The 15,925-nt window shown below is 46.2% G+C and overlaps 1 protein-coding gene across 1 annotated transcript in view; it reads right to left on the bottom strand.

The window, feature by feature from the left end:
* ATP6V0D1 (ATPase H+ transporting V0 subunit d1) overlaps positions 1-15,501 on the bottom strand; it is a 76,908-nt gene extending 61,407 nt beyond the window's left edge. The window contains exon 1 of the mRNA XM_039503298.1: positions 15,281-15,501. Within this exon, the coding sequence (XP_039359232.1) occupies positions 15,281-15,410 (130 nt within the window). The 5' untranslated portion in view covers positions 15,411-15,501. The remainder of the gene's footprint in view (positions 1-15,280) is intronic.
* Between the last annotated feature and the right edge of the window lie 424 nt (positions 15,502-15,925).

Raw genomic sequence — 15,925 nt, 5'->3', positions numbered from 1 at the left:
ACATTCTTAGTCATTCTTCACAGCTGCTTACTGCACCGGCCCTCACTAAACCTTTCCCAGTGACTACTGCCAGCTCCAGAGAGCAGAGTTAATGTTGCATTGAAGGATGGGGTGTATCTTAACTACTTCCTGGTTCAGAGGTTTGAGTGTTGCTGAACTCCGGACAGGTAAGAAGGCACTTATGGATGTCTGACAAAGTTTGGGGCAGTTGTTAAACATAAGAGCTTTATTCATCTGAAATGCAACTACCTCTGTGACAAGGATTTAATAGAATACTGCGCCACATTTGAGGACAGGAAGTGGATACCACATAACAAGAATCCCATGGAACATCCCTGAGGAAGATACAGCGACATTTTAACTTCAAGGAATACAACCCAGGATTGTAAATCCAAAAAATCAAAGCTTTCAGCAATTCCAGTGTAGAAATAGGCATATTTGCCACAAGTGGAAATGACTGGTTGAAAAGCAGGGCCTGATGCAAGGTGGCACCCACTGCATTAATCCCACAGCGAATCCAGTAGCTCCAGGATCCTCCCTTTGTTGGAAGCCATCAGGGGACGCCATTATGACAATAGCACTACAGTCGAGGACCATGAGAGACCCTTACAAACAAACACATCCGCTCACCCTGCAGGAACAGGAGAGTGCACATTAGCCCTTCTGTCCCACAGATCCTCCCACAATGGCTGCATTGGAAAAAATCACTCGGAAGTGCCACTAATGTGCATCAGAGCCAACCACAGTGACACTGTGCCTTTAAAAGGTGGAGCCTACTTGGGTCAAGGCAGAGCACTGCACACCAGGCTCTTGTGTTAGTGGAGGTGGGTCATGCCACACCTTGTTACTCCTGCCCTGTTCATGGAAACAGCTCCTCCTAAAAAGCGGCCACCCCTGCAAGGGCTCACGCCCTTGTGACAGATTCCACTGGAAGGCACCAAAAGCACCTGTACCCAGTAGTGCCCTAGGGAGGCACCACTGAGGGGATTACAATGACAAGCTATTTCCCCCCTTTTGACTAGAGCTTGTGGTGCTGGCGCCCAACACCGCCCAAGCTCCCCGTGCCCTCGCAGAGGCCAGAGCATTTGATTCAACACCCATATCAAAGCCAGGAAACACTGAGTTGGGGTGACATTTCCCACACAACCCAGCCTTAACTCTGCCCGCCCTGGGGACGGCTACAGGAACTGGGAATATCACAATTCACTTCTCCCCAACGCAGCCTGCCACTGTCTGTGTCCATCATAACTCCCAGTCAGCCTTCCTATTCACACAGCCCACGGACACGTGCCATGCTCTGGGCAACACCTGCTGCTGGCTGGCAGAGGCGGGGGTGGGGGGAAGGTACTGTGATGTCCCTGAGCAACTCCCCAGGACAGGGAGCCCAGAGGCAGCATTAAGGCTGTGAGGGAGGGGTCACTTTAGCTCGGAAGGCCCTGGCTCGCCAGCATTTGAGCTCTGGATAGGCTCAAGGCGCATGGGGCAGTGCTGAGCCCCAGCAACCCTAACAACATTTTTGCATGCAACTTTACCCCTTGTTCACACACAAGGGAATGAAGAGGCATGAGTGAGAAGCAACTGTGGGAGGAAATCTTTGCATATGGAATAAGCAGAGAAATGGGGCTTAAAATAAGATTTCCCCAATAGTCTTGGTTTTATAAAATGTTCTTAACTCGGCTTTAGAATCTGAGATCACTCAAGCTGCAACAGATTATGCTGCGTACCTTCTCTCTCCAAATGAGCAGCTCTAAGAAACCCAATTTTTCTGCTGACAACTGATTTCTAGGAGGGTTGGAGAATTTCTGGGGTTCTTCCTGAAGCTCCGTGCAGCATAGCAGAAGGCAGTCCAGCGACAGTGCTATGCAATCATGCCAAACATTTATAGTTCTAGAGCAGCAGAAACTGGGCACGCCAAGGGAGCACCGTACATCGTTGTTCCAGGCAAACGCTGTAAGCAGCAGCTTTTAGTAGCTCCGAAGGGAATCCTGACAGCAGATTCAGGAGCCCTTATCTAGGACAACGTCCCCAAAGGGACACAACATCTCTCCAATACACTTAGTTCAAGCACGCAGGAGAACTGGGCAGAGCCAGATAAGAAGTACATGAGCGCCACCTTGTGTTGGACATGAGGACTTACACTTTACTGGTGAGAAGGGCAGAGAGCAGTGATATTCATCCCGTGCACCTGCACGCGACACACAAGCCTACATAGGAAGGGCAGTTACTAGCAGGCTCTCGCTGGTCTGTATTTAAACTTGAATTCTTTTCTAAGCATGGAGAGTTCCAATAAAACCCTTCTCAGAGCGATGGCCAAGCCCCCGTCCACACAATGAAACGGGATAGTAACAAGCTTTCCTAGTCCGTGCCCCAGGAGTTTGACGCTAAAAATAAGATTAATTTAAAGATGTAAAAATAACCTTCATTTGCTTTTGCATCAAAGGTGGGGAAGGCTTCCTGGGCAGGGAATATTCAGGAGGAGAAAACAATGATCAGTTGCCTCCTTTAGAAGGCTGGGGAAACACGCTGGGATCATTAGACCACACATCCCATCTGAACATGGTAGAGGGCACGGCCTTTGAAACGGACAGCATGCAATCCCAGCAGCAGAGCAGCAGGAACTGCAAGACCCCTCTCTCCTTTCACCATCTTACTAAGAGCAGTGAACTAAAGCTAAAGCAAATTTCCAATGCCATCACCAGGAGCCTGCAGACCGGGCTGCCTGTTTGCCATTGCGATGACACGTTCTGTTGTGAAATTTTGACGAAGTGATTGAGTAGAACAACCAGAGGGCTCCAGGTATGACAAATGTGGCACTGCCTAGCTAGTTATTCCTCAGTTTGTATCTGTGCAATTGATTTTTCTTTCCTAAGCGCAGAACTTTGCACCTGTCTCTATGAATTTCACCTTGCTGATTTCAGACCAATTCTCCAGTTTGTCAAGGTCCTTTTGAATTCTATTTTTATCCTTCAAAGTGTTTGGAGGATCTCCCAACTTGGTGTTATCTGCAAGTTTTATAAGTATACTCTCCAAGTCATTAATAAAACATTTGACTAGCACCAGACCCAAGACAGCCCATTGCAGAATCCCATCAGGTCTGTCCACCCAGTTTAACAGCAAACCATTGATAACTATACTTTATTTTTGACAAATCAGTGCTGGCTATTATTTATTTATTACCCCCATTATCCTCTCTGGGCTTACAAACAGATTGTTTCATATTTGTTCTAGTATCTTTGAGTATTAGACTGTTGGCTAAACTTTAATTCCCCAGGTCCTCTCTGTTCCTCTTTTTAAAGCTAGTACTATGTTTGCCCTTCTCCAGTACCCTACCTGTCCATCCTCCAGGAGTTCTTGAAGATCATCGCTAATGGTTCCAAGATTGAGTCAGCTAGTTCCTTAAGTACTCTACTCTAGGGTGAATTTCACCAGGCCGAGGTAATCTGTCTAACTTATCTAAATATTCTTTAACCTGTTCTTTCCCTGTTTTAGCTTGTGTTCCTTGCCCCTCGTGGGTAATATTAATTGTGTTAAGTATCTGGTCACCATTAAGCTTTATTAAAGCCTGAAGCAAAACAGGCACCAACCACCTTGATGTAATCTGTTATTAGCTCTTTCCCTGATAAAGAGAAATGTGGGTCCATTGCATCTCTTGTTTCTAATCAGAGTGGATAAAAATCAATGATTTAAAAATTAAAAAAAAAGTTTAATTTAAATTGGTTTTTTTTGATAAAATGCTTTTTGAGGGAAAAAATCTAAAGAGTTTTAATTAAAATATCTTTGAGCTATAATGTATCTCATCATGGAATAGGGATTATAAATTCTAATTCTATAGTATGGGACTATATTCATGTAATGTTAAAGTTTTGTAAATGAGTTCAATAATTCATGGATTAGGGACCCATTTTTATGGGTATCCGGTGGCTTCTGTATAGATTATTTAAGTTAATCTTTCTATCTACCCAATGGGACTCAGTGTTCAGTCTAGAAGATACCCTCAGAGATGCTTAGTTTTGCAGTTCTCAAACTGTGGATTTGTGTCTCCGGAGATAACATGCTTGTTAACAGCAAAAATGTTTTTCAATAAAGAAAGAATATATAGAGGTGAGACATAACAGACCTCAACACCGTATTGTTCCTCTGCAAATTTGTGTACCCAGTCAATCCCTTACCTCTCTCTAAAAGTGCAAAGTTTCAAAAAGTTCAATGAACAGAAGATTGTTGGGGGCGGAATAGATCTGGACAAGGAGAAGTCTGGAGATAAATGTGAGAAGGGAGGGACAGGCAGTAGAAACAAAAGTGAAACTGTTTGAGCAGCATATTCCAGAAGTCTTGAGGTCTTTCTGAATGTAGCCTTCATTGATTTGAGATCTACCAGACGATTCTCTCACTAGAAGGGAAAGCCTATAATGGCAGCAGTCCATAAGAGACCCAGTTCACGAATAAGAACCATTCAAGAAATATGTTTGCTGATGATGTTTTAAAAGAAAGTCACACCAGTGAACAAGTGGAAGTCACTTAAGCATTTGGATTCAGAGAGACTGTTGAAGTGATAATCTCACTTTTAATAGCAGTGGCTTCTTCTGCCAATGTAGAAAGAATATTTTCTTCCTTTGGACTAATTCATTCCAAATTAAAAAATTGTTTGGGACCTGAAAAAGCAGGAAAGCTTGCTTTTCTTTTCCAGATTATGAACAAACAGGAAAATGAAGTTGAAGATGACTGAGTTAGCTGCAGAAGCCAATATTTTAAGTTTCTCATGTGGACCTGGCTGACATAAATGAAGTTTAAAAAAAAATATTAAAATCAACTATTTTAGTTAAACAATTTTAAGAAAAACAAACCTGATTTTAAAAAACTTGAATGTTTAAATTCAAATGCTTGTTTTGTTAAAATGTTTGCTGTTGAAGAAAAAAATTGGATTACAGAATGTTGTTGTTTTAGTTAAATAAAACAATGTAAATGTCTGTCTGGTGATGTTCTCCTCCTAATACAGAATGGCAAGAAAATCCTCCAAATATTAATGATTAACCTGTTGAATTGGAGATAGTTCACCTCCCAGTGACTTCATAAATAGCTGCTCCAATTACCTTTGGTAAATGAAATAACCAATCATTCATTTTCTGATATAGCTGTAAAACTAATCTGAAAAGTTTTCAAAATAAATCACTTTAAAAATGTATAGCATGTATCTTCTAAAAATGAAACTGACATCTACCTCTGAGTTGTGAAGAATATGCATTAAGGTTATAACAACCAGCAAGAATGCACTTTTATGAAGAAATCCATGATTAAATCACTAGTCAGGAAGACTCAATTTAAATCATGATTTAAATCAAATCCACCTTGTTCCTAGTGTATTTATACAACCTCTTAATACCCCTGATGTCCCTTGCTGGGTATAACATTTTTGCCTTAGTCTGATTTTGTCCCCACATGCTTACATTATTCTTTTGTACTCCTCCTTCGCAATTTATCCGTTTCCACCTTTTGTAGGATTCCTTGTAAAAGCCAAAGGCTAATAATGGATTAAAGTCAGAGGAGGAGAGAGAGGCAGCCAGGGATGGAGGGATCAGTAGAAAGAAGATCATATCCAGGTAGTGCTTGGAAAACCAGAGAGCTGGAATTTGACAGGGTCACTAGCCAAGTGGGTGTGGAGGAAAAGCGCAGATGAGACATATTTTGATTTTATTAATGCTTTTGATAGTCCCACATCACATTCTCATAAGCAAACTAAGGCAATGTGGTCTAGAAGAAATTACTACAGGGCAGGTGTACAACTGGTTGAAAGATTGTACTAAAGGAGTAGTTATCAGTGCCTTGCTGTTATTCTGGGAGGGTGTACCCCGTGGGATCCTGCAGGGGTCAGACCTGGGTCTGGTCCATTCAGCGTTTTCATTAAGAACTTGGATAAGGGAGTGGAGAGTGTGCTTATAAAATTTGCAGACTAAACCAAGCTAGGAAGGACTGCAAGCAATTTGGAGGATAGGATTAGAATTCAAAAGGATCTTGACAAATCTGAGAATTGGTCTGAAATCAACAAGATAAATTCAATAAAGAGAACAAAGTACAATGGTAATTCGGCTAGCCCTCTCTAACCACTGTGCCTTCACCTATGTCCTGTTAGGAGCAAGCAAATTAGCTTGTAGGTGACAAGTCCCTTTCATGCCTTAATTGCCTTTACATTATGTATGCAACTGTGTTCAGGCAACCTTAAGGTCAAAGATGTGAGACACTGCATGAAACTAACAACATTAACTACACTGTCTTCAGCTTCTCTCTCCCTGTTATAATGAATGACCGGCAGTTGCCTTATGTAATGTGTGCACAGGAAATAGAAGTTAACTTCAAAGTGATGGGTCAGTGTGTGCTCAGTCACATGCTGTGCTCATAACACTTGACAGCCTGTTTCAGTTGTGCAACCTTGGCTGCCGGTTATAGGGTCCCTGAGCTGGAACCCTGAATAGGAGGAGGGCCTGGGTTCCCCTACCAGCCATTGGCAAAGTGGCATGAGCCCAGAGTCAGAGGCCAGAGATCTGACGCAAAGTCTTGGCATAGGCACCGACTCCGTGGGTGCTCCAGGGCTGGAGCACCCACAGGGAAAAATGTGTGGGTGCTCCACCAAGGTCCCTTCCCCACCTCACCTCCTCCTCCTCCCGAGCGTGCCACGTCCCTGCTCCTCTGCCTACCCCCCAGCGCTTGCTGCCGTCAAACAGCTGTTTGGCAGTGTAGCAAGCTCTGGGCAGAGGGGCGGGGATTTGGGGAAGGAGTCAGAATAAGGGCAGGGACTTTGGGGAAGGGGTTAGAATGGGGCCGGGGTGGGGCCAGGGCAGATGGGGGTAGAGCACCCACTGGCGTGAGCAGAAGTCAGCACCTATGGGTCTTGGAATTATTTGCTGAATTTCAATACCCCAAAAGGGGTGGACATTAAGATTGTGAACTGTCTGGAGGCCAGGTTACAAAAGAGACCAGCGCAGCAAGGAGCAACTGTCAGCAGGGGCACCAAAGTGAAAGCTGCCCCGCCTGGAGATTAGTAGGCACTCCTGCGGTGAGTGAACCCCTTTACAAGCCTGGAAAACCTCCCCCATGAAGAGGCAATGAAAAGGCTGGGACTGTTTAGTTAAAAGAGATATGGGGGAGGGAATGGACATGATGGAAACACAATAATGCACAGGTGTAAAACCCAGAAGGGACCATTATGATCACATCATGTGTTGAAATATGGCTAAACGTGCACGTTTCCATCTAGGAACAAAGAACATGGGCTAAACTTACAGGAGGGCAGCTACCCTGGGAAGCAGAGACTCTGACAAAGATTTGGGAAGGGTGGTGGTGGATAAACAGCTGAACGTGAGCTCCCAGCATGACGCTGTGACCAAAAGAGTGAATGCGATCCTGGGATGCAGCAACAGGGGGAAGCCGAGTAGGAGTGGAGAGGTTATTTTACCTCTACGTTTGGCACTGGTGCAAATGCTGCTGGAATGCTGTGTCCAGTTCTGGTGCCCGCAGTTCAAGAAAGAGGTTGATAAATTATAGAGGGGTCAAAGAAGAGCCATGAGAATTACAGGATTAGAAAACCTGCTTTGTAGTGACTGAGTTCCTTGAATCTATTTAGCTTAACAAAGAACATTAAAGGTGGCTTGACTGCAGTTTATAAGCATCTACATGTGGAACAAGTATTTAATAATGGAATCTTCAATCTAGCAGAGAAAGGCATAACAATCCATTGGCTAGAAGTTGAAGGTAGACAAATTCAGGAATTAAGGAAAATATATATATATTTTTTAACAGTGAGTAATTAAGCATCGGAACAATTTACCAAGGGATGCGGTGGATTCTCCGTCCCTGACAATTTTAAAATCAAATTGGATTTTTTTCTAAAAGATCTGCTCTGGGAATTATTTTGGGGAGTTCTCTGGCCTGTGCTGTACAGGTGGCCAGACTAAATGATCACAGTGGTCCCTTCTGGGCTTGTAATCTAGTCTGATCTCATGCATGGCTGCCAGTGGAGGCAGAGCACCCACTAATTTCTCCCCAGGAGTGCTCCAGCCACGGAGCACCCACGGTGTCGGCACCTATGCTAGTCAGCACAGTTTCACAGAAGGTGGGCCTGCTTTTGGTGGGAGGGAGGAGCAGGATTACAAGTCCAGTTGATAAAGTCAACTACAGTAGCCTTGGAGAAATCTAAGTAATTTGACTTAGTACCACATAACATTTTGATTAAAAAAAAATAAAACTTTCATCGAATTAACAGGGCGCATTAGGAGGACTAAAGACTAGCTCGCTGAATGATCTCAAAGCAGTTATTAATAGGAAGATGTGACTGAGCAGGGCTGTTTCTAGCGAGGTCTGCCAGGGATTGATTCTTTGTTCAATGCTGATAAAAATGTTAAATTTTAAATAATCATTTATACAATATCAAATCTTTACTAATAAGGTTTGCATACAACAAGGATCAGTGGGGTAGTAACTCATGAGGACAGGCTACTGTTAGTGATCTGAATTGCCTAGTTAAATGCATCAAAAAGTGTTCTAATGCCACCAAATGGACGTTAATACCTCCGGGAACCAAGAGCACCGGTTATACCTACAGGTATAGCAGTATACAGGAAAGCAGTGATTCAAGGACTTGGGGACCATCACTGATTATCACCTCAACATGAGCTGTCAGTGCAATGCTGTAGCAAAACTGGCTAATGCACTTATTTGCTGTATCAAAGGGGAATATCAAGCAGAATTAGGGAAGCGAGCTTGCCTCTACACACAGCACAGATAAGACAATAGGATACTGTGTCCAGTTCTAGTGTCTGCACTTCAAAAAGTGTGCAGAGAGTTCAAAGAAGGGCCACACAAATGCCCCAGGGGCTGGAAAACAAGCCTTAAGTTGTCTGTTCGTAAACCCCTTCGTTTTCAGTTTAAACCAATTTTTACCGAAAAATGCCCTGGTTTTACTAATAGTATTCTTCCCCCTTGTCCTCCCCCCCCTCCAACTGTCACCCTACTTTTATATCATTTGAATATATAAACAACTTATTTTAATTAGGAAAATACAGTACACTGCATAATTTGACACATTAAAATGGGAAGGAAACAAAATCTGTGTCAGAATACATTGCAGAGCACAAGGAAGCATTTGGAAGATTTAAAAAAACAAAAACAGGAGAAAAGGATGAAGTTGAGTGTATGCGCTGCAAATGGTGTGGCCCAATTAGCCTATAAATATTTACATCGAACAACAGTTCTAAGTCTACACCAGTAAACAGTTTATTCAAACGAGAAGTTTTATTTAGGGATTAGAGAGATTGTTTTCTTAAACTCAGAAGCAGCAGCGTTGTGCTCTGAGTTCTGTTTTAGTTCTTCAAACCACACTGATGAACAGAATTCAAAGCATTAATCTACCGAATACTTTTTTCCCCATGTTTCTGTCCACACACACACAAAAATTTTTTTACCCAGAAAAATTAATAGGTTTTTGCACTGATTTTCACCTGTTTTTGTGGTAATAACCACTGATAAAATCCCAAGAAAAATTAAATAAAATCAAAACCAAAAATGAAGGGCCCGATCTATTCAGTTTATCAAAGGAAAGGCTGAGAGGTGATTTGATCACTCAGACACATGGAAAAAGAGTGGGGGGTGTTTCAGCTTTGAAATAAGATGCAATTTCCTAGTAGTGAGGGTAATTAAATATGGAACAGTTTACCAGGGAGGTGGTGGACTCTCCATCAGCTGGAGTCTGAGATTAGATAGCTTGCTAAAAGACAAGCTTTAATACAGTTTCTGGAAGAAATCCTACCATCTGCGTGTGCAAGGCCTTGAACTGGATGACCTTGGTTTTTTATGACCTTGGAGTCTGAATCTGTATTAATCCCACTGTTCATCCTCTCCCTTCATAGGCCACAGAGAGAACAGAATTTCTGCAATGCCCTGAACACTTGCAGCTCTGCCTTAGGACACTGACTGTAATCCAGTATCAGGTTTCAGAGCTTCAGCTAGTTCCCTGCAGGGGTTAAGGAGGAATTTCCCTCCCCTGAAGCACAATTGGTCAGATGTGTTCTGGGTTTTTTCCTGACTTCCTCTGAAGCATCAGGGCTGGCCACAGCTGGAGATGGGATGCTGGACGGGGTGGGCTGGTGCTCTGAGGTTGAAAGAGAAGATGTCTGTCTGGTGAGTCTTGCTCAGATGCTCAGGGTCAGCCTGAACACCTGAGTTGGAGGTGGGAAGAAATTCTCTTCCAAATCAGATGGCTGAGGCCCATGCATCCCCCACACCTATCTTCTGCAACATGGAGCATGAACTGCGTGGGCATCTCTCACCTTATCAGTTCCCTGCCACTGTAGAGGCCTTGGGCTTTGATGGTATCTTGGTCTCTCCTGCCCTCTGCCTATGACAAGAACTTAGCCTCCTGACGACTCAGATCCCTTCATCTACCCAAGTTATTGGGCTCAACACAGGGGCACTGGGTGAGGTTGACGCTGTGGGGTGTGCAGGTCAAAATGGATAATCTGATGGTTTGTTCTGCCTTCAACTCTATGAAACTAAACTGGCTTCTCATTATTTACCACGCCACCAATTTTATGTCGCCTGGGAAGAAAACAAGATCATTGGTAGTAAAGTTTGCAGATCATTGGCTATAGAATTGAATTGGGCCAGATACAGATCCCCGTGGGACCTCTCTAGAAATACTCCCATTGGATGGCAATTCCCTATTTACAATTACTTGTTAAGAGCTATCAATTAGCTAGTTTTTAATCCATTTATCAAGCTACATTTTGGGGGGGGGGGGGCTAATTTTTAATCAGATGTCATGTGGGACTAAGTCAAATGTGTAATAGAAGTCCCAGTATATTATATCAACAGTTACTATTATCCACCATACTTGAACATTTTGGGGGGCAAAAAAACCACACAGCTGGTTAATCTGACAAGACATTTTTCATAAATCCATGTTACTTATGCTATCAGCATTTCTTTCTTTACTGATTGTATCCCATAAGTCTGTCCATGATTTTGTCCTGGACTGATGTCAGGTTAATCAGCCTATAGTTATCCAGGTTATCCATTTACCCTTTTTAAATATTAGTACATTAGCCTCCCCCCCCACCCCCAGCTCTAGAACTTCCTATATGACAATCTGTTCCTTTGTTGAAGGTTTAAAAAAAGCATGCTCACGTGCAGTGAACAGGAAGTTTCTCATGGCAAATGTTATCAGCTACCACAGAATTAAAGCTCTCGTTTTTTAGAAAAAAGGGATTTTTTAGCTCTTAGAATCATGAAGATCCTTCAGTGCGATCCAAGTGTAACTGATGCATAGAACTGGCCATAGTCCTGGCAGCTGTGGGCTGTTGCTTTTCAAAATCCTGTAGGAAGCAGTGAAACCAACAACACTCGTCCATTTCACTCTATACTGCTGCTCAGCAAAGCAATGAACAGAGGCAGAGAATGGAGAATATTTAAAAACAGAAGCCAGGGGAAGGAGATTAATCTCAAATCAGCCAGAGAAGTAGAATAGTAGCCATGCACCCTCCATCCTGCATCAGAGGGCTCTGCAGTGGGAAGGGGCAAAGAGAGAATGAATATTCCTTTCTCCCTTGCAGCACCCAGAAGGACCTAAGGGAGGGAGGACTCAAGTTTACTGGACACAAACTAGATGGAAATAGATATAAAAGATCAAAAACCTGAGTTGGGTTCAGCCAATCCCAGCATCCCCCCTTTTCCCAGAAGCTTTAATGGGGAAGGGAGAGAAGGATGGAAGAAAAATGGGTTCTGAACTTCCCTTGAGAAGTGGAGCCCCTATCTTTTACACTGTTTTTTTGGCAAGCAAGGTCATTCCTCTAGCTCTTGGGTTTGGCAACGTATGCCAACCCTGGTTGCATACAGAGATACAAGAGTAACTCTAGGGAAGGGAGCACATAACTTTATGGTTCTGATGTGGAACAGTGAGAGATAAAATGGGGAAAGAGCACACAGCATAGGGAGGCAATACAGTGATGGATGCCACAGAGAACCCCCCAGAGGAAGAAAGAAAACATGCCAAGGAGATGCTCCATGCTGTTATGAACAGGTCTTGAAAAGAAACTGACCTGACCCATATTAGCCTGAGGACTTAGTCTATTAGCCAGAGTAAAAATACCTGTGCTGCCACCCCCTGCCCAAGGACATGTCCTCTGCAATGTACAATAATGTATCTGGGTACGGTTTAGTATCTCAATAATGGGCTGGCCAGACAAACATTCATTTGATAAGTTTCTCCCACATTCGTTGCATAATAAATCCATCAGAAAACATGATCTCCCAGAGGTAGCTGTTGAATGCCACAAGCAGCATTTATCATGTGAATTACTGAACACACACTGGGGAAGTCTAACAGATAATGTATTTGACAAATACTTCTCAAAAATTCCCACTTATTGCACCATCCTAGCTTTTCTCTTCTGCTTTTCCTTCCCAACTTCAGATACCAAGGCCAGAAGAAACCACTAGGATCATCTAATCTGACTTCCTGGATACCCAGGCTGTAGAATTTTCCCCAGAAGCTGGAATAAGGCAGGTCTTTTAGAAAGATACCTAATCTCATTTTAAAGCCCCCATGATGCAAGAGTTAACTAGGTCTGCTAGCCAAGAGCAATACAAGAGATACCAACCTGCCACCCCCACCCACAGACCCCAGAGAGGGTATCAACCAGGCAAGATGCCAACCCTCCCAAGCTGCTGGGATTCCTTTCAAAGTGCTGCTCCTAGACCCTGTTCAGAGGATCTGTATATTGTATCAGCTTCCAGCTGCTTGGAGTCTGAATTTTGCAGCACACTTCCCCCCCACTCACTGCCCAAACAACCTGATTGATACAGGGAGATGCATTCTCTCTCCACCTTCTCCCACACACTCCAAACACTCCTGGCAACTGCAAAAGGTGTCTCTCTCCCACTCTTCTCCCCACACGTTCTCCATTTCTGAGTCAGCCTCCCCAGCTTCACCCTAAGCAGAGTGAAGCTGACCAGATGCTTTTCAGATTCACAAAGGAAAGAGACTGTGTAGAAAGGGGGTGTAGCAGAGCCAGACTCCCTATCGCGACACTTCCTGCTGGCCGTTCTGGAATTAGCTCAAGTCCTTGCACAAGCCGCCCTCCTCCGGTGGTGTCTTGCTCGCCTACTCAGTATCTACTCCCACTTTGCTGTCTCCACCACTCTGGGACCCGCGTCACTCCCCAGACCACAGCCCTCTGACTATGCCCCAGTCTCCCCACCTTTCAGAGGACCCAGCAGTCTATAGTTAGCCACTTGCCTCAGTGGCCTGCTGCAGTCACCCGTCTAGTCCCTTGCTCCAGGGACAAACTGCAGTCTGTGTTGCCACTACCCGCATGGCAAGTGGGGGCAGCCCTAGCACCTTATCTCCCCTTCCTCCAGGGCCTCAGTCTGGCAGCGGTCAGCCAGATGCTCCTGCTCTGCTACACTGCAGAGCAAGGCTCTAGCCATGGTGCTCCTAGGTAGCCAGTCCTTCTCCCTAGGAGGCCAAGGAGGGACTCCTCCTGCTCTGTTGAGCAGGCCTTTATATATATGGCCCCTGATGGCCCTGATTGGCCACAGCAACAAGGCACCTCCCAAAGGGCTCACTTAGTGAACCCTGCTCTAATGGGAGGGTTCTGCACAGGCTCCCTCTGGCCTGCTTTAACCCTTCCTCTTCCTGGCATGGGGCAACCACCGCACTCCAGCGGGATTAAAAATTAAAATGCACACTGTATCTCAGGTGATTCCAGTACCTTTTAGTATGTAAATCCTCACACCCTTCACTTCCAAAAACCCTTTCACCAAGTCACCTGAAAAACCTTCACACATTTCTCTGCAGGAAAAGGTACCAGAAACTCTTCTGCCACAGAAAGCTTGTATACAGCAAACAGCTTTTGTGTAGATGCTTAGTACTGTATAAAACTCCACACGCTCAGAGCATTTTCAACATACACTTGCCTGATTTTAACTTTCAGGATTCCTTTTTAAAAGCTAGTAAATTCACATACAAGGGCCCTCATTACTGGTAGTTCAGGTTGCTAAATGCAATTCAGAAGAAGATATATCATTACGCATAATTAAAAACACATTAAAACCTAAGCAAATCACAACTAAGGTTACATTAAATAGTTCTAATATTAACCTTATTCAAATCAGGCACACATAGAGAAGAATGCCACTGATTAGGAGTGAGAAACAGGATGGAGGCATGTGAAGTGTTGGAAGACCAGGCCTAAAGAACACCCCAGACAGTAAGAAAGAGGTCAATATGAGAAGGAACAGTACACGCTAGCAACTCAGGGAATTCCTTTCCAGCTTTTAGGTCTTCACATGAACATTAGAATTGCCAGACTGGATCCAACCAGTGGTCCATCTACTCCATTAGTCTGCCTCCAAGAGCGACCTGACTAACTGCTTGAGAGGAAGGTGCAAACATCCAGCCAAAGGCAGCAGTGGGATAACCCACAGGAAGGTTCTTCTTCATTTCTATCAGTTAGGGCTTGTCTACTTAAGAAACTGACTGCAATAAACTACTGTGCGCTAGTTCCAGAATAGCTATAGTGCTCTGAATTCACACTACCCAATTCCAGAATAACCTCCCCATGCAGACAAGCCCCTAGAGGCTGGCTCATGCCCTGAGCTATGCAGATTCACATCAACCCCAAAACGTCAGAGGTGTATTAGCCATCTAGACAGCCTATGCTTTAAAGCTCTAGTTAAGCTTTCGGTCTCCGATATCCAATAGCAGTGAATTCCAGTGAATTGCACAAACAAGTATTGCCCCGGGTGAGGTATAAATTTGCTCCTTTCCGTTTCTGCGATGCCCCCTTGCTCTGGGGTTAGGAGAAGGGTGAAGAGCGAGGCCTCAGCCCCCTTCCCTGCCCCAGTCGCTGCCGGCGGGTGAAGGCCAGGAGCCCTGGTGCTTCCAGGCTGGATTCTGCCCTCCGAGGGGAGGGGAGGAGAGGGGACAGGCCGTGCCCCTCCTCCCCCCGCCTCGGAGCCCGGGTCTCCGCTGGAGCTGGGGGGCGGGGGGCAGCCCGAGCCCGCAGAGCCGGGCGGGGGGGGCTGGTTTATGTAACAGCCCGGGGCGCCCCCGCACACACCCGCCGGGGCCCGGCTGCCTTCCCGGGAGCCCCGCCGCGGCGCCGCGCAGCCTCGGGGCCGAGCCGAGGCCGGGGCCGGGACCGGGACCGGGCCGGACCGCGCTGGAGCGGGGGGGCGGCCGGGGAGCGGCTCGGGCCGGACCGCGCGGGGAGGGGCGGCCGGGGCCGGGACTCACCCTCCAGGCTCTCGCACTGCACCAGGTTCACGTAGTCGCCCTGGCTCAGCACGCCGGCCTTGAAGCCCCGCACCAGCCCCTCCAGGTAGCCGCTGTCCACGTTGAAGTAGAGCTCGGGGAAGCTCGACATGGCGGCGGCCGCGGACCCGGCTCGCTCCGGGCGACTAGGGAACCCGGCGGCGGCGGCGAGTCACGTGACACGCACTGCGCTCACGTGACGGGGACGGGGGGGGGGGATCCCGGCATGCGCCGCGCGCGGCCGCCCCCGCGCGCCCGACGCTGCAGTCGGGAGAGTCATTGGCCGAGGAGGCCGCGGGGGCTCGGCCGGGGGGTGGAGCCATCGTTGGCAGGGGGCGGGGGTAGTGGCAGCGTGGGGGCGGGGCTGTTGTTAGGGTGTGGGCGTTGTTGGCAGGGTGGCGTAGTCACAAGGCGGGGCTGTTGGCAAGGGGCGGGGTTGGCTGGGGTGGGGTAGTGGCAGGGTGGGGGCTGTTGGCAGGATGAGGGTAGTCGCAGGGCGGGGTTGTTGGCAGGGAGGGTGGTTGTTGGCAGGATGAGGGTAGTTGCAGGGCGGGGTTGTTGGCAGGGAGGGGGTAGTGGCAGGCTAAGGGGCGGGATTGTTGGCAGGGGGTGGAGGTTGTTGGCAGG

This window comes from Mauremys reevesii, linkage group 16, assembly GCF_016161935.1.
Source record: "Mauremys reevesii isolate NIE-2019 linkage group 16, ASM1616193v1, whole genome shotgun sequence".
In the NCBI taxonomy this organism is placed as follows: Eukaryota; Metazoa; Chordata; order Testudines; family Geoemydidae; genus Mauremys; species Mauremys reevesii.
This window is presented reverse-complemented; position numbering and strand designations above follow the sequence as displayed.